The sequence below is a fragment of the Musa acuminata genome, chromosome BXJ3-11 (assembly GCF_036884655.1).
Source record: "Musa acuminata AAA Group cultivar baxijiao chromosome BXJ3-11, Cavendish_Baxijiao_AAA, whole genome shotgun sequence".
NCBI classification, from domain to species: domain Eukaryota; kingdom Viridiplantae; phylum Streptophyta; class Magnoliopsida; order Zingiberales; family Musaceae; genus Musa; species Musa acuminata.
The window spans coordinates 11,135,151-11,158,403 of NC_088359.1; the positions used below are offsets into that span (position 1 = coordinate 11,135,151).

General features: G+C 40.7%; 1 protein-coding gene across 6 annotated transcripts; it reads right to left on the reverse strand.

The window, feature by feature from the left end:
• Positions 1-1,347: 1,347 nt before the first annotated feature.
• On the reverse strand, positions 1,348-22,068 carry LOC135586371 (endoplasmic reticulum oxidoreductin-1-like). Of its 6 annotated transcripts, XM_065174456.1 has the most exons (14): positions 21,623-22,068; positions 21,399-21,530; positions 12,257-12,463; positions 12,036-12,166; positions 9,134-9,389; positions 8,906-9,016; positions 8,416-8,534; positions 8,195-8,299; positions 7,908-8,110; positions 7,710-7,833; positions 6,804-6,980; positions 3,396-6,718; positions 2,644-2,697; positions 1,348-1,958 (listed from the first exon to the last, which is right to left on the reverse strand). In XM_065174456.1, the coding sequence occupies exons 1-11, from the start codon at positions 21,858-21,860 to the stop codon at positions 6,834-6,836; spliced, it is 1,773 nt and encodes a 590-aa protein (XP_065030528.1). In that variant the 5' UTR covers positions 21,861-22,068; the 3' UTR covers positions 1,348-1,958; positions 2,644-2,697; positions 3,396-6,718; positions 6,804-6,833. The 6 variants fall into 6 exon arrangements, with proteins under 6 accessions (XP_065030528.1, XP_065030529.1, XP_065030531.1 ...); XM_065174457.1 differs by lacking the exons at positions 21,399-21,530; positions 21,623-22,068 and adding an exon at positions 12,543-14,120; XM_065174459.1 differs by lacking the exons at positions 12,036-12,166; positions 12,257-12,463 and having other exon boundaries at positions 6,804-6,974.
• Positions 22,069-23,253: the final 1,185 nt, after the last annotated feature.

Genomic DNA, 23,253 nt, shown 5'->3' on the forward strand with positions numbered 1-23,253 from the left:
ACTAGTGCATGAAACAACCCTTCATGCATAGGAAATTTTGAAATTAAGTTTTCACGGCTGCTAGCCAACTCCTTTAATGCATTCCTTGGTTATGAAGAAATTATTCATAGCTGCTAACCAACTCCTTTAATGCATTCCTTGGTCATGAAAAAAAACACCTTGAAACAACTTTAACTTTGTACAGGGAATATGCTGATGAGCTATCATATTTGAGTGGGCTGAGTTGAAGATTACGAGGCATCATTGTTGGCTGAAAAAAAATATCATATCATAATCAAGGTTCATATGATCAGATTGTACTAAATTAGACACTCCCGTGTCAGAAGAGGAAGCAAATGAGGCATCTCTTCCTCCTTCGTAGTCGTCAATAACGCAAATGCCTCACTTGTCTCTTCTTCCTCCTCTGACGGCAATGTAGATGCAAAGCAATATCGAAGGAGAAAGAGGAGCTAGAGCGATGCGACACCGACGCAAATGCTTCACCTCCCTCCTTTTCCTCCTCCGGTGTCGCTGTAGATGCCTCACTGCTCTGTCACCTCTTTCTCCTCGTCGTCGATGTTCGAATTGACATCAACAAGGCTAACCATCGTGTCGTTCTCATTAACCACCACCAGAATAGCCACCGACAACAATACCATCCACCACCATCATTAAAATTATTTTTTTTTCTCATTGTTTTCGTGTCATTCATGCATGTGTTATTATATGTTGTATTTTTCATCGATTTTACCGATGATATTAGGATAAATAGGATTAGATATTTTACTTTTATAACCATAAAGATTTCAATATACATTTTTTAAATTTAGAGATTGAGATATTTAAGAGAACTAATTATATGAGATAAATTTTTAAAAGAAAATATTCTGATATCCTACTCAATCAATATAAATTTTAAAAGATAATATTCTGATATCCTGAGGATCATAAAAAGATAATTCTCTAGATATGCATTCATCTCTAAACTATTCAAAATAGACTAATTAGACTAATTTCCTTATATTTTTCATTGATATAAACATTGAAGAAGCCTTATCAAATATATCCTAACATAATTTTGCACCAAAGTCTAGACACAAAGGAATAATAAAGTCTACAGAATAATAAATTCAAGCATTCTCGATGGACATTCAATTTTCAGAAACGACAATATGCAACAATATTAGAGAAAGAGGTTAGGTTGTACAACGTTTGCTCCAATGACACTGCTCCAATGACACTAACAAATTGTGCCATATATTATTTCTAAAGTCCAATGTTCTGAAGCACAAAAGTAGTCTGGATTATCCAATGATACAAATGAAATGAAGACACCAATTTAAACTTTAGAAAGACAAAACCTTCACATTAAGCCACATCTAAAAAGGATTTTTATTTGAATTATTCTTTTCTGTAGCTGATAAGAAACACCTCTCTCAACACAAAAAGAAGCTTAAGCAGACATCAAATCTTCCAATATTAGAACTGTGCAGTAATGACAGTACAAAGAACCTTAAGACTGAAGTAGAACACTCTGGATCTAACTTAGACAAAGATAGTTTAGTCATATGACACTGAAAGCTCTCATTCATCAACCATTTTGGTAAGCTTAAAAACGGAGTCAATCTAAAACACAGACAACTCAAGGATGCTACAACTCAATAAAGAACTGGACAATTGCAGCATTGATGATAGCAATCATTTCTGCAGCATCTCCATGTAGCAAACCAGAAAAGGATTGGACGGGCGCTATCAAAGTCTAATGGCATCGGACCAGACAACAAAGATGAAAATATGTATTAATGAAGCAAAAGGTTGAAAGGAGTGAATAGAGTCCATATTCCATAATCGTATTCCTAATGCACCAAGCAATCTCATCCCTCTGCTGACGAAGCCGAGCAAGTTAGTCAAATATTAGAAGCTCTGGTAAAGGCAAACCGCCAGGTCCAAAGCACTACCAAATGTCCGACCAACTGCTCCTGTCAAAATAGACAAGCATCTGTCAGTTCATAAATATATTCAGCTCCATCTAGAACAATGTCATTAATGAACAAGCCATCAGGGCTAATTTTAACTCAACAGGGTTGAGAACTCCAGCTGCACCCAGGTTTAATTATATTCACTATCTCAGACTCATCCATAGTTTGGAAAAAAATCCTAAAAGAGGATGAAAGAGAAGCAACAAGTATGTTGAATTCTTTCAGGTGACAGAATAATTTCATCAAACATTTTTTATATGGTTTCTTTTCCATTTGTGCTCGTTGACTCACTCTTGCACTGCATAACACAAGCCCAAAGTTGGTCTAACCATATGTCAACACCCATGTCATGGATCAGTGGCACTTTCAAAACCTTTTTGGCAAGGTACGTTGTTACATGTGCCAGCATTGCCAACCAGTATGACTATCCAAAATCCTAAAGAAAACTGATTACCACTTTGGCTTGCACTCAATCTGTTACATTCATAAAATGGATTAATTTCCCAAGTAAAACTATTGACATATGAGAATACCAAGTTATAGTTACATTGAAACTTCATTTATTTCAAAATTGAAGCTCTAGCACATGAATATGAGTGTTCTATTCGTCAACCACAGCAAACAGCAAAACTGCTGTCAAATTAGTCCAGAATGATGCTTTGTACAATAAGAAATGGGAACTTACAAATAAGTGCAAGTTAGCCAATTTGTATTTCTCATCTTCACAGCCACAAGCAACCTGACAACCACACAAGCAATCTCAAATAAGTGAACTATCAAGTTCAGATTCACAGATGCTGTTCATTAATGTTTATTAACAGCAAGTCCAATAACTGGTTACAATATTCCATCTCCTTGAAATGATGATTAATCTTCAGTTTTATAAGTATGACCAATTTCCTTGTTAAAGCAAGGACTCTTATTGCTACCAGCGACGAATCAATAAATGTTTCCCTGAAAATTTTTCAATTAACATGACCATTGCCAAGAATTCTGGAGACAAATCTCTCAGGCCTTCTTAATTAACCATTCAGGTCATGTAATTCTTTTCTTGTTCATACTTCACAAATTAAAATGAATACCACAATGCCATTACCTAGCATCCCTCTGATATCATCTTATAAACAAAGTAAAAGCTTGATGGACACAATTGGCTGAATCCCATGAAACCATTCCATAGAAGTTCACTGATACCTTCTTTCTATTAACTTCGATCTTTGAATGATCCAAATCAATTCTGGCTCTATTGAAACAAAAGATTTTTTTTAATGTGGAAAATATCCATATCAATAATTATGATCTTACATATGGATAATTTCTTACCATCTTGAACATTCGCAACAAAATATTTTCTTTTTGTGTTGGTAAAAAAACATTTTTTTGAAGAGAGGGAGTATTTCACTAATCAAGTCACAGGTATCTGACAAAAACACTTGCCTGCCGGTTTAAGTTCTTGCGTGAATGAAATATTGTCTCATCATCTCCAACAGAATCCTTAAGCCCTTGATAAATGCACCAACAGCTATAACCAGTAGCACCATACTGTTATCACAGTGTTGCAGACCAAAAATCTTCTTGTGGATGTAAAGAACCAGCCAATTGAGTGACTCAGCTGAGTAAACCTACCTTACTTTGGATATGGGTAAGATATGGGTAAATGGGAGAAGGTTGTGAAGTGACTTTGACATCCACACACCCACTCAGATGAATGAAGGACCAACCTGGGTTTCAATAAGCATTTGCAGGTTATGGAGTACCCATCAAGGGTGCTAGTGCATACATACCCTAGGATGATCATAATCAGCTGCACCATACATCTTGGCACTGTGGAATGTGTAACCTGCCTGCCATCCAAGTCAACCACTTCATGTCCCATAATTCCTAGTGCCTAACAGAATATATCAGCAAGGACAACTATTTTTCTTTCAAAGCTCCCAAATCTGCACAAAAAGGAATTCTAAAATTTATCATCAGGCACAAAACCTCTCTGTAGCATTTCATCATGGAGACGAAATGCCTCTTTCAAGTTGTCAACTGCAACATGACCATTTATCAAGGTTGTATATGTAGATCCATCAGGTTGGACTCCTCTGCTGACCATTCTTTTAAATACAGAATCAGCCTCTTGCATCTCCCCTTGTTCACAAAATGCACTCAAAATTACATTATATGAGATAACATCAGGTGGCACCCCTTTGTTCTCCATCTTATTGATCAAATGAAGAGCCTTATGCATCTTCTCTTCTTTGACAAATCCATAAATGAGAGTGTTGTACGTAATTATATCAGGAATGACACTATCATCAATCATCTTTTCTAAGAACTTTTCAGCTTTTTTTGCATCGCCAGACCGGCAATAACCTTTAATAATCGAATTATATGTCACAACATTAGGTGCAATTCTATTTTCTACCATTTCATCCAGGAACCTAAAGGCTTCTTCCACCTGTCCTTTACTACAGTGGTTGTCTATTAAAATGCTGTAGGTAATGTGATTAGGAAGCATTCCCCTTCGACACGTGTCGTCCCACAACTCATTTACTCTTTCCATATTCCCTTCTTTGCAACAACCATCAATCAAACTATTGTAAGTAACAATGTCTGGTTTCAAATTGCTTTCTAGCATTTTATCAAACAGTCTTAAAGCTTTCTCCACTAAACCACCCTTACAGTATCCATCAATGAGAGTAGTGAAAGTGCAAAAGTCAGGGGAAATTCCTCTTTCTACCATCTCATGAAAAAGTTTATCAGCATCCGACAACCTTTGTTCTTTACATATGCCATTCAAGATTGTATTGTAGGTGACAATATCTGGCAAACAACCATGATCTACCATCTCATCACGCATCTTCAGAGCTTCCGTTATCAAACCAATCCGACAAAATCCACTGATAAGCATAGTGTAGATGACATTGTCTGGAACCAAGCCAATGGTCTTCATGTCCCCAAAATATGCAAGTGCTCGATACATATCACCTTTCTTCGAAAACAAGTCTATCACAGAGCTAAAGCTTACTATATCAGGAACAAGTCCACTACCGACCATCTTATCATAAATCCTCATGGCTTCGCTTGTGTTACCAATCTTACAAAACCCACTGAGAAAAATGTTGAATGTAGAAGCATTCGGCACCAAACCAGCATCCAACATTTCCCCCAGCAATTCTTTTGCTTTGTCATATAGACCATTCTTGCAAAACCCATTCAGAACAGCATTATAAGTCACGACATCAGGCTTTAGTCCATTGTCGCCCATCGATTTCAGCAATTGCAATGATTCTTCCAAATGCCCAGCGCGACAGTGTGCATCAATTAAAGTATTATGCGTTACAACATCAGGAAAAATCCCTCTTTTTGCCATCTCCAACAAGAACGAATTTACCTGGTCAAACCTTCTATCCTTGCAGAAGGCATTCACCATGATGTTCAAAGTGTAGATATTCGGATGGACCCCCATTTCGACGATCTCACCATAGATGTCCCTCGCCATGTCGACCCAATCCATCCGGACCAATCCAGCAAGGAGCAAATTGCAGGCGTTGACGGAGACAAAGAGGCCCCGGGCCTTCAACAAGCGGAACGCCTCCGCTGCCTCCCTCGGCTTCCTCGCCTGCACGTAGGTGCGGATCAAGAGGTCGAACACGGCCGAGCCGGGGCCCTCGCAGCGGTCGTAGCTGGTGGCCAGCGCAGCGACGACCTCCGCACGGGAGGCACTACGCCGGCGGACCAGCCGGAGGACGAGGGCCTGGGCCTCGGCGATGCGGCGATTGTGGACGAAGTAGTGGATCATGGTGCCGAGGGTCTCGGCGGGAAGCCTGAGGCCGGGCTCGCGACGAAGCCGGCGGAGCTGAAGCGAGAGAGGAGGCTCCAGGAGCGAAGGTGCGGGCGGAGGCCGTTCGGGAGATGTTCGCAGGCGAGCCGGGCTCGGACAAGGGCTCGCGCAGATGGAGCAGTAGAGGCGGGACATGAAGGTGGGCGGAGGGGGGCGGCGACATGGCGAAGCGGGGGCCGGCTGCGTAATTGGTGGTGAGGAAGAGAAGAGGGAGGATAGACGCGTCGGAGTGGAGGAGGTGGCGGTAGTGACGGCTTTGATTTGGATCGAGGGCTTCATGAGAGGAGAGAGAGGGTAACAAGCGTCTCGTCTTGTGCGTCAACCTGAGACCTATATATGGGCTTAAGCCCGGCTATCCTTATGGGCTTGCAATGGCTACCCTATATAATGGACTGGCTTTCTTTCGATACTTGGACTAGATTCCGGTTGGGTCACGACAACCAAGTTGAGTGCAACAAGCTTCAATTATCACGTCCCCAGATCCATTCGTTCTTATCTCGAACCAAACTCACCTGTCATTAACGATTAAAGATTAATGAATTATTACTTTTATCAAGAATATTAGCCAATGATTCACAGAAACTGTTTATATGATTGCAAGGATAAGACTATACACAAAAGTGTAAAAGATTTTTCACATCATATCATGAACATGATAATACAAAAACATTGCCAAAGACAAACAATTGAATCGTATACAGAATAATTGTGTTGAGCAAATTTGTTTCCTTTTTTTCACATAAAGTCTTATTTTATGATATTACAGCAGGAGTCATCTCCTGATCCCATAGTGCATCTTGATCACTAATATACATTGTCTCATTAAAGCTATCAAAGATGATTTCCTAAACCAACAACATCAAGTTTATATCTTTAAAGAAAAAGTGAAGGATCATGTCTGCATCTTCCGTCATGAAGTCGCGAAAACCTGGCAAGTCAGTAAGAGAGCAAATTGTTGAGAAACGTGAGGTGAAATAAGTTGGAAGAACAAGAGTGGATGGGAGAAGGCTCACCAGCATTAGACCAAGAAAATTCATATTTTACTACCAGGGAGTTTTGCCTGTAGGGGAAGAATCATGCCTTTCCATCTTCTCCATGAGAGGTCCCATGTCATGAACAAATTTTACAGACTGAGAGAGTCGATTTAGAAGGTTAAACAGTGCGATGACTTCATTTCGTTGCAGCTGCAGCTAAATTTCCAATAAGCTGACATCAGAACACATTAGGAAAGTACCTTGATATCTATCTTCAGATACTTCTGAACATTTCATAAGGTAAAGAGAGAAAGACATATCAGGGAAAAAAATAGTTAAAAAAGAATTGTTTTGAGTGAATATAAGGATTATTTCTTAAAGTTCAATTTACCATTTTGTTTTCGATTTATTTTCTATAGATTGACTCTTCCAAGGCTCATACTATGGAAGCCACATATGCTGACCCACGCTTTTCCAAGTTTAAGCTTCCGCCATGACTACTAGTATCAAATAATCAGACAATAGTAGTATGACTAGCTTCTCTCATGAAAAGATTCAAGAACCTAAAAGAATATATCTCAACTGTCAAGTTGCCAAACACAATAGTATAGGTTACCTTTAAAGAGATATAATTCATGTTTTTCAAGATGTTTAAACATATGCTTTAGAAATAAGAAGGCCGAAAGATAAAGAATAAACCAGTCATCACATAAGTCAATAGCAACCACGAGTAAGATCTAAAAATCATAAATATTAAATATAGATTCAACCACTGAGAGGATGCAGAAGATAATTCTTTTAGTTCAAGAAGAAAACAAACATATAAGCAAACAAACAGGAGAAAGAAATGTCATGGAGTCGAAGCTTCTAGAAAACCTTATATATATACACACAGACAAACAAATTAGATAAGTAAAAGTTGGCGAATAAAGGAAAGTAGCATACTGTCTTGTTTACATTGTTTTTGCCATCAACAAAGAATAGAACTTTCAAAGCTGTTGCTAGACCATTGACTTGAAGTTTTCCCCACAATCGGCATTTCTCACATCCCACACAGTTCATGATTGCACTGCAACACAAAATAATTTGTTTAATTTAACAAGCAAGTCCTCATGGTTAACATGTCAAATTTGCAATGCAAACCTGATGTTTCTGAATTGGTTCTGAATCTGCTGCAGAAGATCAGGCCCATTTTGACCTTGCCAGATATTGACTTCATCAAAAGGTACCCGACAAGCAGATAGAAGTTTGTTATTGTAGAGTAGCTGTCTCACCAATGACTGAGTTTTCAAATCTTCCACATGATTGCCAGTGTTGTATTCAGCTTGTTCCAAGTAATCTGCAGCCTGAAGCATCATAAACACATGAACTAATCTCTCTAAATATGGATCATTTAATTCCGATATTGCAGCAAAATGAGATTGACTTACCTTTGTCACTGCCCGCAGAACAAAGAGAAATATAAAATACAAATTTCTGACCCGATCTGGGTGTTTCCATACTCGATCATAAAGCATCTGAACATTTTGCCCCCACTGGGTTCATTCAGAAGAATGAACATTAGAGATTCATGGCTAATAAAAAGCATATTAAGAAAAATGGTTTTCTTTTCTAGCTAACTTATCGTGAAAGGAAGTGTACACAAAGATACCAAATTGGCAGATGAATCAAGGAGATACTCAGATGCTATGTGAACTGAAATTGAAGAATGCAACCCAGAGATTAATTTGTACATCACTTTCTTCTCATTGCACCATTCTTCAGAAGGATCTGGAAAAGAAAATTTTTGAGATAAAAAATATAGTACTAGCTAAAACTTATTTCAGTATGTAAACATTTTAACCAAAACTGAGCAATGCAACAAATTAGTTGATGAAAAATATGCATTCTCATGTTATATACAGAGAATTATCTAATTCATGAGAGTTTCTTCAGAAGCTTAAAATTTTTATAGAAGTTGAGGAATTCCCTAATTCAAGCAATTATTAAAGTTGAGTATGTACAGAAAAATAATGAAAAAAGGACTCGTAACTAATATCAGACAGAACATGATAAGTTCTACTTTATCTCGGTGTTAGCAAAATAAGATAACATTACAAAAATGCCAGGATACGGAGAAAAAAAGAGGACAGATGACTAACATTGTGGACAATTTTCCTTGTAAACAGCAGTCCATATCCTTTGAGCTGATGGACCTGCATAACCAGGGTATCTCTCAGGGTTCAGCTGGAGATTCACATATGTCATAGCTGCTGCAGAAAAATGCAATGCACCAACCAGATTCAAGTTCACAAAGTCAAATACCATGGAGGAGAACAACAACATCTAAAACAAAATGAAGTTAAGAGTAAACCAGAGCTGGTGGGTACCATCATCAGTTTCATCATCATATGTCCAAGGATTGTCAATCTGGATCCATCCTTTGAAAATTGTATCATCAAGGGTCCTATCCACAGCAGCCTGTGGTTTTCCCTCCTGACAAATCACATCGTCAGCAGAAAACAATCTGGATGATTTCTTAAAGGGCTCTGGAAACTCACTTTCTGGACACTCGCATACAGTACAATCCCGGAGATAGCACATCCCATCATCAGGCCAGAATGGGCAATCACACCACAATTTAACCTATCAAACCACCAATAAAACAACTTATTGAAGAAACAAGATTCAAGTTGCAAAACTCGAAGATATCGAAGTAGGGCATAACAACATTTTCCTCGGAAAAAAAGTACAGATGTAGAAAGTGATCAAAGAAAGATACCAGAAATATGAGGTCAAAGCTCGTCTACCAAATTAGACATCAGCAGTTTTGGTTGAAAAAAGGTTTCCTATTATGCTCAGATCTAAGTGCAAAAATAGGAATCCATTTTGTTCATTCAAATAGCCAAAGAAGTTAATTACAACATCTAACAAGCAAAATGAAATCAAATGTGCATTTTATACTAATTAGCTACATAAGTTTTCTTATAAATTTTGGTATAAGAAAATGGAGATACAAAATGTTGTCAAATTACTGCAAAATTGAGTATATCTGCCACAAATTAGTTCCGTACCAAAGTATACCAGTGTTCTTTAGGCAATGTATGCAAAGGAAGAAGATTATAGAAATCCCAAGTTGCATAGGAAACCTATAAAAGCACAATGCACCATTTTAACGAAATTTATCAACAGAGATAACTGAACTATATTGATGCATCTAAGGACCAGTTAGTGATATCCTTCCAATGCGGGGTTAGATGTGTCACGCAATTCCAATAAACAGTAGGTTTACCCACAAAATCAGCCTCCAATCCGTAACTACATCAGATATCCATCAATAATATCCAGGATAAGGCAGAAAAAGAAACAGAAGGATTATACAACAGTTAGGAATTCTGTGGAATATGCCTAATACAAGCCTAGTAACACTATGAGAAAGGTGAAAGCAGGGTCTGCCGTACCGAACTGTACCACCCGGTACGGGCGGTACGTACCGGTCTGAAAGGTTGTCGGTACACGGACCGCCTGTTACCGGTCCGAGTGCACTGTTACACTGTAGCAGTGCTACAGTACTCGGCACACCTGGATGTACCGCTCGGTATACCGTACCGTACTAGTACCGAGCCCAGGTCGAAATACCGGTACGATACGGTATTGCGAACCTTGGGTGAAAGCATGACTAAATAAAGCAAGTGGATAACAAGTATAGGAAAGCATGAAAGAAGGATGAAAGACAATTGTCTCATGAATACTATAGAGCTGTGTCGACTGGTGCTTGGCAACATCCATTTAAAGCTAATGCTTATAAGGTAGCTACAAGTCAAATTGTTGCAACCAAGGTCCGCTATACCGTATCGTACCGGAGTTTCGACCCGGGCTCTGTACGGTACGGTACGGGTGTACCGACCGGTATACCGAGGTGTACCGAGCGGTACACCCGATTTTACCGATTTATCCCTCCAAAATACCTGAAAATTAGAAAAAAAAGTTAGGATAGGGTTTTCAAGTTACAAATAAATATAGTAATAGTATAAGTTTAGCAAAATCAATGTAAATTAGGTAAAAATAGTATCACATATCTTTTTCAGGCTTTGAGGTAGTCTTGTTCGAGGTTCGTATTTCAGCCCGTTATAGATTGAAATATCTACAGAAAAATCAGTTGAATTGTTAGACTATTTTGTTACAATATAAACTCTAAAATTCAAATAAAATAAATTATCACATATCTAGATATATCTGATTGTTGTTCTACCACCAAAACGAACGACGGGCTTCCACGGGTGGTGGATCGGGGTCCTCGATCCGATACATATCAATATGATACGTTTGTTGGACCCAATCATGAAATTGATCTCATGACATAGTATATTGATACACCGTGTGCCATTGATGCATCAATGTGGTGCTGATCGTAGACTGATCGTCATGAATCATATTTGTCCGAGGCAGCTCTTGAGGCATATATTGGTGCTGTTCTGTATAATGTTGTTGCTCAGAGAAGGATGACCAACTATCACCATATTGTTGTTGCCCGTATGATTCTCCATAATACGATGAGCCTCTTTTTGTGTCTATATCATGTATGCTCTATCGTATTTGTTCATATTCATCCACTGCCTTCCCCTTCCGCGCATAAACTTGACCAGTACCTTATCGAGTTCCATGATCTGAATCTTGAGTGACATGTGTAAAATATTGCTCCTCAGTCCATTCACTACTCTCAAGTTGTGTAGACGAGACCAACGACTGCCCGGCATCACCGCCATCATCTGTCGAGGCACTGCTGTCCGTGTTGCTGTCATGTCTCTGGACCGAGCGAGAAAGAGAATGTGATTGTGAAGGTGTCTCGTCGACCAACCCGATTCTTTCCAACGATACAACTGATGCTACTGATGCTACTGCCTTCCCCTTTGCCTTTGCACGTTGGGGGGATGAGTGTGACCGTTGGGTGTCGGTAGTTCCTCGAGCAGTTTGACTCCTACCATGTTGTAATCGAGGGAGATTTTCCACCCGTTGGGGTTGTGCTTCTTCTTCTTCTATTGCCTCGGTGATAAAACGTGAAGGACACTGAGGATCTCCCGCCTCATCAAGTAGAAGATCCTCTTGGTTCTCTGCTGCTTCAATCCAATCTAACATTGGCTCTGAATCTTCGTTGTAGAATTGGAGGTCAATGGGATCAATATCTGATTCCTCTGGCTCCTTATCCAACTCAGCACATCGTAATTTTAACCGCATGTTATAATGGACATATACTAGTTTCTCTAACCGTCTGTAGGAGAGTTTGTTGCGGACCTTCGTATGAATCAATGCAAACGTTGACCAATTACGTTCGCAACCACTAGATGTTGCTGTTTGTGAAAGTACACGAATGGCAACCTTCCTTAAATGTGGTGCATCGCCTCTAAATTGTAGCCACCACTCGACTGCAAAAAGATATAAATAAGATTTTATTAGCATAACAAATAATTAACATTAAATATAATTGATAATCAATATGCATAACTTTTCCTTACCAGGATCCATAGTGTAACGACACGATACAGCTACAACGTTGGAGAATGAACCAACTGTTTCTCGAAATAATCGACCCTCCATAAGAGCATCGGCTGCCTCGGTAGTGTTTGGCAAGAACCGATATATAACATTTTGTAGTGTCGTTAGGAAATTATTTTGCGTTCCGAGAGCATATCGATATTGAATTGCCGGGTTTAGATAATACGCTGCAAAACATAATTTTGTTAGTATGATTTTTTATTATCTAAATAATAATAAATTAAATTATTCTGAATATGAATTTACCTGCATTATGGATATCTTGATCCATATGAACTTCGGTCCAATGATCAATGATTCGTACGTATTGGTCGGCCTTAAAATCATCTTTGAATGCTTTCCTAACCTCCTCTCTTGCTGAAATCAGCATATATTTAAGATACGGCATCTGTGGACGCTTGTCCATATCGACCTTACGGAGGACAATATAAAGTGGTTCCACACCTTTAATGATTTCTGCTATAGTCTCTCAAAATCTAGAGGAAAGAATGGCTTTTTCTGTCTTCTTTCCATCGCTCAATTTCGAATATCTTGATTCAGACCACTCTTGTGAGTTAGTCATTACCTTCAAGCCATGCCTTTTTTGCTGTAATGACTTTAATGTAATAAAATTGGTAGCAAACCGAGTAATTCCAGGTCGAAGTATCTCACCGTTTACATACTTTTGCATTAATGCGTGGACCCAATGATGATTATATATAAACTTTGTAATTGATTGTGCTCGAGCTACGCAATTCTTGACCGAATTCAACTCACCAATATCCTTCAGCATTAGATCTATGCAATGAGCTGCACATGGAGTCCAAAACAAAGTTTTTCTTTTTTCTATCAATTGCAAATCAGTCTTTTTGAAATTCGCTCCATTGTCGATTATTATTTGGACAACATACTGTGGTCTAATCTCCTCTACCATAGTATCCATCAAGCTCTCAATATATTTTGCATCTTGGATCTTTTCAGTAGCATTAACGGACTTATGAAATACCACTTTTCTATTGCAATAAACAAGAAAGTTGATGATACTCATTCTTGTTGGTCCTGTCCAACTGTCACATATCAATGTCACCCCATATTCGTCTCATTGCCTCTTGAAGGATTTGATCCAATCCTTTAGTTCTGCCACTTCCTCATCTAAGTACACGTCGTAAATCTCCTTCGGTGTTGGAGGTTGGATCCCCGTGCCAGACTTTTGAATAGAAGAGATCATGCTCTGATAATATGGACCTTGGGCTGTGTTGGCTGGAATCCTATTAAAGTTGAACCATTTTGAGATTGCCTTCCCAATATCCCGTTTTTTTTATTTTGTGTATGCATCGTCAATCCGTGTCTGTTTCGCTGTTTGTGGGGGATAGGCTTGCGGATCAATATCAACAATATCTGGTGCGGACCTCCTGCCAAGGCCTCTTATAAAACCACGGAGTCCACCATACCTCATGCTACTAGTTCGGCCTAACTGAGAAGGAGCAGTTGGTTGCCTCATGCTGGTTGACCTCTGGATTCCACTACTACTGCCATGCTCCAATTGTGAGTCAGGTCGTCGATGCCTCATTGCTTCATCGACCGTATGCTGATGCTCCAATGATGCACGAATCCCAACTATGAGATCCGGGTCGACTTCATCGCCGCAACCCTCATACCGATCATAAACTGGTACCTTTGGTGCCATGATCCTATCAAATTTAAATCAAATAAACTATAAAGTATAAACATATTAATTTGACCAAATATCGATCATAAATTACTAATCGCAACATTAAGTATTTTTATTAAATCATAACTAATCATATTTTATCATCATAAATATGTTACATGCATAAAAGAAGTATTAAAATAATTAGATACTCTAATTATGCGATTAATATAGTTAATTTTTCACTAATTGCTTCTCTTTCAACACTATAAACATAATAAACACCCTAATAGGTATTAAAGATATTGGATTGACATAAAATCGAACAAATTTTGATTAAATCATCATTAAAATGACTATTCGCAATATTTAATAACTTTAATAAAACATAATTAAACTTATTTTATCATAATATATATGTTAAACACATAAAAGAAATATTAAATATGTAATTTTAATTCAATATGATTCAAATTATGATAAAATCATCATTTATCTACACTAATTATACGATTAATATAGCTAATTTTTCATAAATTACTTTTCTTACACTACTATAAGCATGATAAATACCCTAATAGGTATTAAAGACATTGAATTGATATAAAATCGAACAAATTTCGATTAAATCATCATTAAAATGACTAATCGTAGCATTAAATAACTTTAATAAAACTTAATTAAACTTATTTTACTATCATAAATATTATTCATAAATATTATTCATGATGAAACACACTAATCATAATCTTAAATATCTTAATTACTCTCTAATTAAATAAAACGAATACATACCTCTTGATTAGAAAGTTCTTCCTCTTAATCTTCCCAAATTAGTCTCGATTGAATTTACAAATCGTTGTTTTATAGAGTTTAGGAGAGAAAAAGAAAGTTTAAAAGAGTATAATGAAATAGGGGAGAGAAGAATGGTTTAAATAGGAGGAGAAAAAGCTCCAACGGTTAAATTGACCGTTGGAACACTGTAGCACTGCAACAGTGCGGTAACGATCGATTTCGACCGTTATCGAGTGGTGTCGGATGGTAACGGTCGAAATCGACCGTTACCGAGTGGTACCGGGCGGTACCGAGTGGTGCCGGACGGTAACGGTCGAAATTTCGACTATTACCGCCCGATTTTGCCCCGTATCGCCCGATACGGGGGTTTTTGCTGCGTACCGCCCGGTACGGGCGGTACGCTTCGGTATGGCATACCATGGTTGCAACCTTGACAACAATACATTGAAGAAAAAAAATTCTTTGAATGCCAAGAGAGATAAGTTTAATTCAATGATTTAAAAAGCACTAGGTGCTAAAAAACGCTAAGATCCAAAAACGCCCGAGGCGCTAGGCGCTCGCCCGAGCGAAGCGAAACGCTAAAATATTAAAATATATAATATAATTAATAAATATAATTATTTAATAGTATTAAAATTAAAATAATATATTATTAATCTAATAAATATAAATACTATTATTAGTATACTGTTAACAGTATACAAAAGGAGAAGAAGAAAAAGGAGTGTAAGGGGGTACTAATTGAGAAAAGAGGAAGCGGTAGCGGCAGCGAGAGCGGGAGTGTAAGGAGGCAGCTGTCACGGACTTAGTTGGTTTTGCCTAAGTCGTGCGGCACTCTTGCGTATCCGTCCGCATAGGTCAGCCTCCCCGAAGCCTTCCATGGTCCCTTAGGACCTACAAAAGAGAAAACGGGTTAGAGAGAACGCCTCACTCGGGATCCACAAGCAAACATTCCAGAAAACACTTCATAGACAATGCAAATTATAAACAGACTTTACAAGCTCTGAATAGTTGCACAACAAAGGGTCAAAATGGTCCACTACAGACCGAAAATCTCTCACAAGTGTCAACATGACACAACCTTTATTTACAAGCCTAAAGCGGCCACCAAACCCAACTAAAATGGGACTATTAAGCCTTCGATCGTCCCTCTACATGTTGTGTAAAGAATGAACATACCAAAAGACACGGACATACATAAGCATTACATCAAACATCCTATTTAGAAGTTTGTCCGTGACATTCTCCCCCACTTATTCCTTCGACGTCCTCATCGAAGCCTTTGCCGACACTGCAACTCCTTACCTTTGTTGAGTCTTCAATCTTCTGCTCCAACTGCAATGCGCCTCCTGGCTCCCAACTGCTCTCCGCTGCTATTTTTGAGTAGTCCAACCTTTGATCCGTCATGCTGCTTCAACTCGCCAATGACTCTGACTCTAGTGTGGGGTTGGCTGAGTTGTGTTGATCCCTGTTGGTTCCTGCGGATCCTCCAGATGAAGGAAAAGACCATCCTTACTATGCGTCAGTCTCTCAAATGCCTCATGCTGCTTGAATTGGGTGGATGTTTGTTAGAGCTTTAACGAGCATTGTCTCGCAAACTTCTGAAGTTTTGGGTCCTTCCTCCACAAAATTTGCCCATTGACTCTTCTTTCACTTAGTTGTCACTTCCAAGTAGGTTCGCATCACTTCCGCTTTCGATTAGCATTTCGTTGGGAAATGAAGCGGACAATCTACTCTCAGTAGCACTGATCATCGTTGGTGAGGATTTGACCACTATTGCCTTCCATTATCTTCGAAGGGTCTTTGAACCTGTGCAGAGCTCCTTTGCTAGATAGATAAGAGAATTGGGGTACTCGGTTTCACCCATTCTCTTCAGAGTTGAGAAGGCAAAGGTAACCCAACTTCGCTTGCCTCCTCGAGGTTATACTCCATGCATCGAGTTGGTTACTGGCCTTCGTTTGCTCTTTGCTCACACTTCTGAAGCACTTGAAGTGTTTGCACTCCTTACGTTGAGTTAGTTACTGTGATTCACCTTCTCAATGCCATCGAACTTCTGGAATGCAGGAAGTTTTCACCCCAACTTGGAGTAATTCTCTAATAGATTTGGTCGCCTCTAGGATTGTACCGTCTTCTCCATCAACCTTGCCGCCTACTCCACTGAGTAGCAAAGGTACAGCACCACGTACTGCCTGCTTCGTTCCTTGGTCGTGCACTCTTGCATGACCAGAAGTCCTTCACTTTCGGCTATCTTGATGAGAAGCTCGTTGACACCGGTCTTACGAAGTTCCTTGGCTTCTGCCCTTCAGCCTTGTCTCGGTACTTGGAGTTTGCCTCTGCATGCTCCACCTTCTCGGCCCCTTTCACGATCAAGCGTTCTCCCTCCATGAGAGCAAGGGATCAATGACTTTCACGGAAGTCCCGCCTTTGCGGTACCATGGCGTTGCCATGCCCATGACCCTACTATCCGTCGCCTCACATCTGCATCCCTTTTCTTCACGATCAGTAGATATGTCTCTGTGGCACTCCTCCGAGTCCACCTCCATTCTAACTGATGCTTGATTTTGGGTAGCTAAATCCCTCTGAACTCGTCGTCGCTTCCTCGCTCCTTTCGACCCCCTGCTTCAACACCTCTGTGTTCTCCAAGCAACTCCCTTTGGTCGATGGAAAGACAGACTGCAACTCCCATGCATGGCCTCTGCCATCACGTTGTAGGATTTACACTGATTCTGTTCTCTTTAGCTTCCTTGGTAGTAACATTCGCTTACTCGACCTTGTCCTCTGACTTGCCGGGCTCTCTTAAGCGAATATGGGCTCTGGAGCAGTCCAACTCTCCAGCTGCTTCGATCATACCTCTGCATGATCAAGTCCCTCCCATAGGACTCACTCACTGGTACATGCATTCAAACTTTTTCCTTGGTGGAACACAGCCCCCATATGCTGATAACCAAGGCTTTCATCCGATGCAAAATTCGATGCACGTACGGAAGACTCGCCTCTGCGGTACTATGGCCTTCACTCCTTGAATCCATAGCCCTACTTGTCATCGTGTTGTTCACCGAAGTTGAGCTTCCAGTAGCTCCCGATCATACCTCCGTATGATATAGTCCCTCACGGGACTATGTCGTGTGTATCACATTGCCACGAACTGTTCCACCACGATCCGCTGCACCATGTCACCTCCTGGTGACATCTCTATTGCATTCTGATCCTTGTGGGATGAACTCGAATTGTGATCCCTCCATATGTGGCCTCTGCCAATACATCGCAGGGTCTCTTCCAACTTCGATTTTGTTCGCTCCTTTGGCGATCGACCTTCATCCACCCACTCTTGGGTCACACCTAGATGAAGCACCGCTCTAGGACAATCCATCGCCTAGTAGCTCCCGAAGTCCACCGACTTCACTGAAAATGGTGCACCATTGTCTGGATCCCGGGCCTTTGCCCCTACCAGCACAATCTCCGTTGCGCACCGCTTCCTGCCTAGTAACTTGACTAGCAACACTGTAGCATATTCTTCAAGAGTACCCGCCTCCGCGTCCTCTTGCCCCGTGCCAAGGCCTTTTGAACCCAACTTCGCCTCCGCAAGTTGAGTCGCCTTAGTTCCTTCATCAAATGCTTCTCTGAGGTAAGGTGCATGTGCCCAAAAACTCCCTTCGTCCTTGGCACTATGCAAGAAGAGTCCATTCCATCAGAATGAAGGACCCATGGAACAACATGATCCTGCTCTTGCCTCTGCAAGAGTTCATATCCTTGACCTCTATCCAAGGAAAGCATTGTGCCTCCGCTCCATGTTTCATCTTCTATGTTGGCTCCCTTCATGCGGCTTGGGTACTTCACCAAGTTACACCCAAGTTGCTCCGCTCCTCTTTTTTGCATTGAGTTGATGGTGACCCTCGCGCCCACTATTCCACGGGTTAGCCATCCCTTGAGTCCGATCTCCATATCGACTCCAAGTGTGCCTTCATTTATGTTGCTTTGGGTCACTCCCCCACTTAATCTCGCAATGTATCCACCAATGCACTCTCTCAAGCGAGATCATGCGACGACTCCTCGCCGCTTGCTCGGTCCATTGAGCTTCGTGGAGTTGTTGTTTGTTGAGGTACTCCTCCTCAACATGTGCGGTCCGTCCCACATGATTCTCCCTCTAGAGAGTCGGGACTTATCCCTCCTGGATAATTGTCCCGTTGGAGCAACATCTCTCTTCATTTCGGAGACCACCATCCCCTTGGACTACTCCGATTTGCTGAACAAACTGTGCATTGTTCTGCCTCTTGCAAACGCACTTGCTAGATTGCAACTCCACATCAATACAGCCCCCGCTACACCACTCAAGGCCTAGCAATATGTTGAACTCGTTACACACTTCAGCCTCCTACGGACGTATCCTTCACATGCCGAAGAGAAAGTTTCAATGCTCCATAGCGCCGAGTTTCGGTCGCCTTGGGATGGCTGCGAACATTCCATCGTCCGCATACAAGCCCATATTTGAGTACCGAATTCTTCGAGTTAGCAATTCCCCTCACCTCTGTGAGCTTTGCATAACTTTTTCGGTCACTGAGCAACTCGTTCTACCTTGCATGGCCTCATCCTTTACCACGCACCTCGCTTGTCTTGAGGACCATCAAGTATAGTTGTCAACGTTGAGCCGTAGCTCAAACTCAGCCATCCCAACCTTTGTGCACTCTGCATTCTTCCAAGCTTGCCTGTTCTCGTGGTGCCTCTTGCGCGAAGGGTTGGCCATTCCTCTGAATGTCAATCTCAAATGCCCGCTCGTCCGAGCGACTCCTTTTCCCTATATCTCCATGCTCGTTTTTCCCCCAAACAGTCGCGCGTGTGCTGACTGCCCTCAACGCAGCCCCGCTAGGTCCCCCACGTTTGTATGCCAAGAGTTTCTATGAGTGCTTGTCCCGCTCTGATACCATCTGTCACGGACTTAGCTGGTTTTGCCTAAGTCGTGCGACACCCTTGCGTGTCCGTCCGCATAGGTCAGCCTCCCCGAAGCCTCCCATGGTCCCTTAGGACCTACAAAAAAGAAAACGGGTTAGAGAGAACGCCTCACTCGGGATCCACAAGCAAACATTCCAGGAAACACTTCATAGACAATGCAAATCACAAACAGACTTTACAAGCTCTGAATAGTTGCACAACAAAGGGTCAAAATGGTCCACTACAGATTAAAAATCTCTCACAAGTGTCAACATGACACAATCTTTATTTACAAGCCTAAAGCAGCTATCAAACCCAACTAAAATGGGACTATTAAGCCTTCGGTCGTCCCTCTACATGCTATGCAAAACATGAACATACCAAAAGACACGGACATACATAAGCATTACATCAAACATCTTGTTTAGAAGTTTGTCCGTGACACAGCGACAGCGGGAGCGGGAGTAGCGAGCGGCGACAGTGGCAGCAACAGCGAGCAGTGGCAGTGGCGAGCAGCAATAACGGCGGTGGCAGCGAGCAGCGGCAGCGGCAGTGGGAGCAGGAGCAACGAGCAGCGGGAGCGGCGAGCAGCGGGAGCGGCGAGCAGCGGGAGCGGCAAGCAGCGGGAGCGACGAGCGGCAACAGCGATAGCGAGCAGCGACAGCGGCGAGCAGTGGGAGCGAGAGCGACAGCGGCAACGAGCAGGGTTAGGGTTGGGCAGCGATAGCTGGTATCGATTTTAGTTGGTTCGATTGAACCAACTAAAGCACTAGAGATCGGACCGGACCTAAAATCCTGGTTCAGTTGCCTGGTTTAACCCAAGCGCTCGCCCAAAGCGCCCAGCGCCTGGGCTCGGGCGAGCGCCCAGGCGGCGCCTCTTTGAAGCGTGCCGCCTGGAAGTGAAGCGAGGGGCTCGGGCCTCGCCTCGCCTCGCCCGAGCGCCTTTTTAAATCATTGGTTTAATTCAAAAGAAATTATAGCCTGCAATCAAATTTGTGGCAAGTTTCAATTAAGAAACTCATAATCCATGATAAGGTGAAAGATTTCACTAATACATAAGAAAGGAAAAACCACCAAATACGTTTGCAAGGAGTGGTAATTGAATTCTCAGAGCAGAAAACCAACAAAGACTTGGTTATTCAATGAGAATGGGCATTATGATCCAACCCAGAGCATAATGAAGGCTCCACAATTTTTAGTCCTGACGACATGTAATTATGCTTAAGACATGGTGTTCTTCCTTATGAATTAACATCACACATCTCATAAAGCAGCAACAGAACTAGTAATGTAGTTTCATTAGCACTTACGTATTGTTGTTGTCATGGATCAATAGTCACGATCCAGCCGGTTTAACAGACCCATTCACCTCGTTGAGTATGTACTAACATAACACAAAATCAAATTTAACAGACCCATTCACTTTGTTGAGTATGTACCAACATACTAACAAAATCAAATCATACACGTGAGATTCATCCAATGTTGACTTCATATTATGATGTGCTCCGTAGCCCCATCCATAAGTAATTCCATTTGGTCGAGCCCCTAACCCTATCAAACAATAGATCGACTCCTCTATTATTTGTCACGATCCAACCCGATGAGATAAGTAACCTATTAAATATGGTGATTCCGACCCAAAATGCACAAGCCAATTCATACTTTCACCCATTTCTGACATGGGACTAACCCAGGACGTTATATCAACCCTCACAACTCCAAGGGATCGGACCAAGAAATAAATGTACCTTGAAATAACGAAAGAAGGGAGTCTTCACGAGATCCTGTAGTATCGGATGCAGCACCAGCGCGTTCAGCGAATTCGCTGTCTCGTAATCGCAGCAACAATCCTCCACCAAGCCTGTGTAGCTTCTCGATCCCTACGACACCGTCGTCTCACACCAAATCAGCCCCAGTTGCAACAGAAGCCACCACAACCCACCAAAAGCCGACCTCCAACACGGAAACATACCGGGGGGCATTCGCATGAATTGGTAACGTAGGCAGGGATCTCGAGGGCGTTCCTGGAGCCGACGAAGATCGCGAGCGCGACGGCGGTCAGGGCTCCGACAGCCGCCCAGGCCCATCGCCGGCGGCTCTTCGCGCCCACGCCATCGCCAGCGAAGGTGGCCTCGCCCCTTCCCATCTGAACTCGAATTGCTGCTGCTGATGACGATCTCGCGGAAGGAGGACGAGAGGATGGAAAACATCGCGCGTGGTACCGATCGAGAGGGCGTATATATGCATAGCAGAAGAGTCGCTACAGATGGAGGAAAACGACGGCGGAGGTGTTGGGTTTTCCGAATTGCTCCGAGTGGAAGTCGTCGAGGGAGAAAGGAGGCCGGGGGAGAGACTGAAAACCGGTGGCGGAGCAATCACCGTTTTAGCTTTGGAGGGCCCGAGGTCCGTTTAGGCGAATTTTAGGAAAAAGACCGTCGATTTCGATACTTTTCAAACAGAATCCCTTTTTATAATTTTCCGCATATTACCTCTCTTTTTCGTTATTTCAATATTATATTCATCTTCTATTTCTTTAGTCGATTATTTGTTGGTCTGATTCCGATTCAATACATTGGAAAAGACGTGTAATAATATGCCTTTTTAAATAATAATTACTTATACACATATATTAAAAAATAAATTTAAATATATATTAAAAAATCTTTAAAAAAGAATATTCTAGAAAGCATAAAAAGACTATCTCTAAATATTAAAAGGTAATAGTTTTTGGTTTTAGGGTACTTTACTGTTCGGTTTAAAAACTTAAGATTTAGCAATTACACTATTTATTAAAGCCAATATAACTATCTCACTCTTGGGCTTATCTTAATCAAGGTGTATATTAACTACATCTATATCACGAAGATCGATCTCACAGAATTTGAGTAAAATTTAATCAAGTTACGATCAATTATAAGAATACTTGGAAATAATATAAGTACATTAATCCTAAGTGTTTCTGTCCAAAAATATACCCCAAATCTCCTTCTCAATAAGAATCTTGTAGAACATGAATAAATTTCCATCCGATCTAAGTCAATTAAATCAATTTTTTAATCTTATTTTCGAGTTTCTTTATGCAAAATATACTCAAATAACCTATTCATCATAAAGATTCTAATCATAAAAGACAGATAAAATTCCAGTATAAAAAACTCAGGACTGAATCGATACACTGTTTTTATAAATTAATCTATCATATGCAACACAAAAAAACTTAGAATTGCTTAGGAGCGACACATGCTTTTTCAATTAATTTTAAGTATATATTCTCTCCAAAATAGAAGTTTAGTGTGTGAAAACAAGATAACTTAACACAATGAAAAAGAAAGGAAATAAAAATCAATGAAGTAATAAAGAAAACTAAAATATTTTAAAGTTCATTGGTGTAATTTATTGAAGGAATATTAATATGAGCAAGATGAATGTACGATATAAATATTTGGAGGATGTAAAATTTAAATATTTGACTCGATGTATCAAAATTTAAAATGTTAACTATGATACTTTTAAACTTTGAAAGGTAGATAAATAATTCCGTTTTATCTTACATTGGCATATATATTAAATCTAAACAATGGTCTCATCATAAACCACTAACAA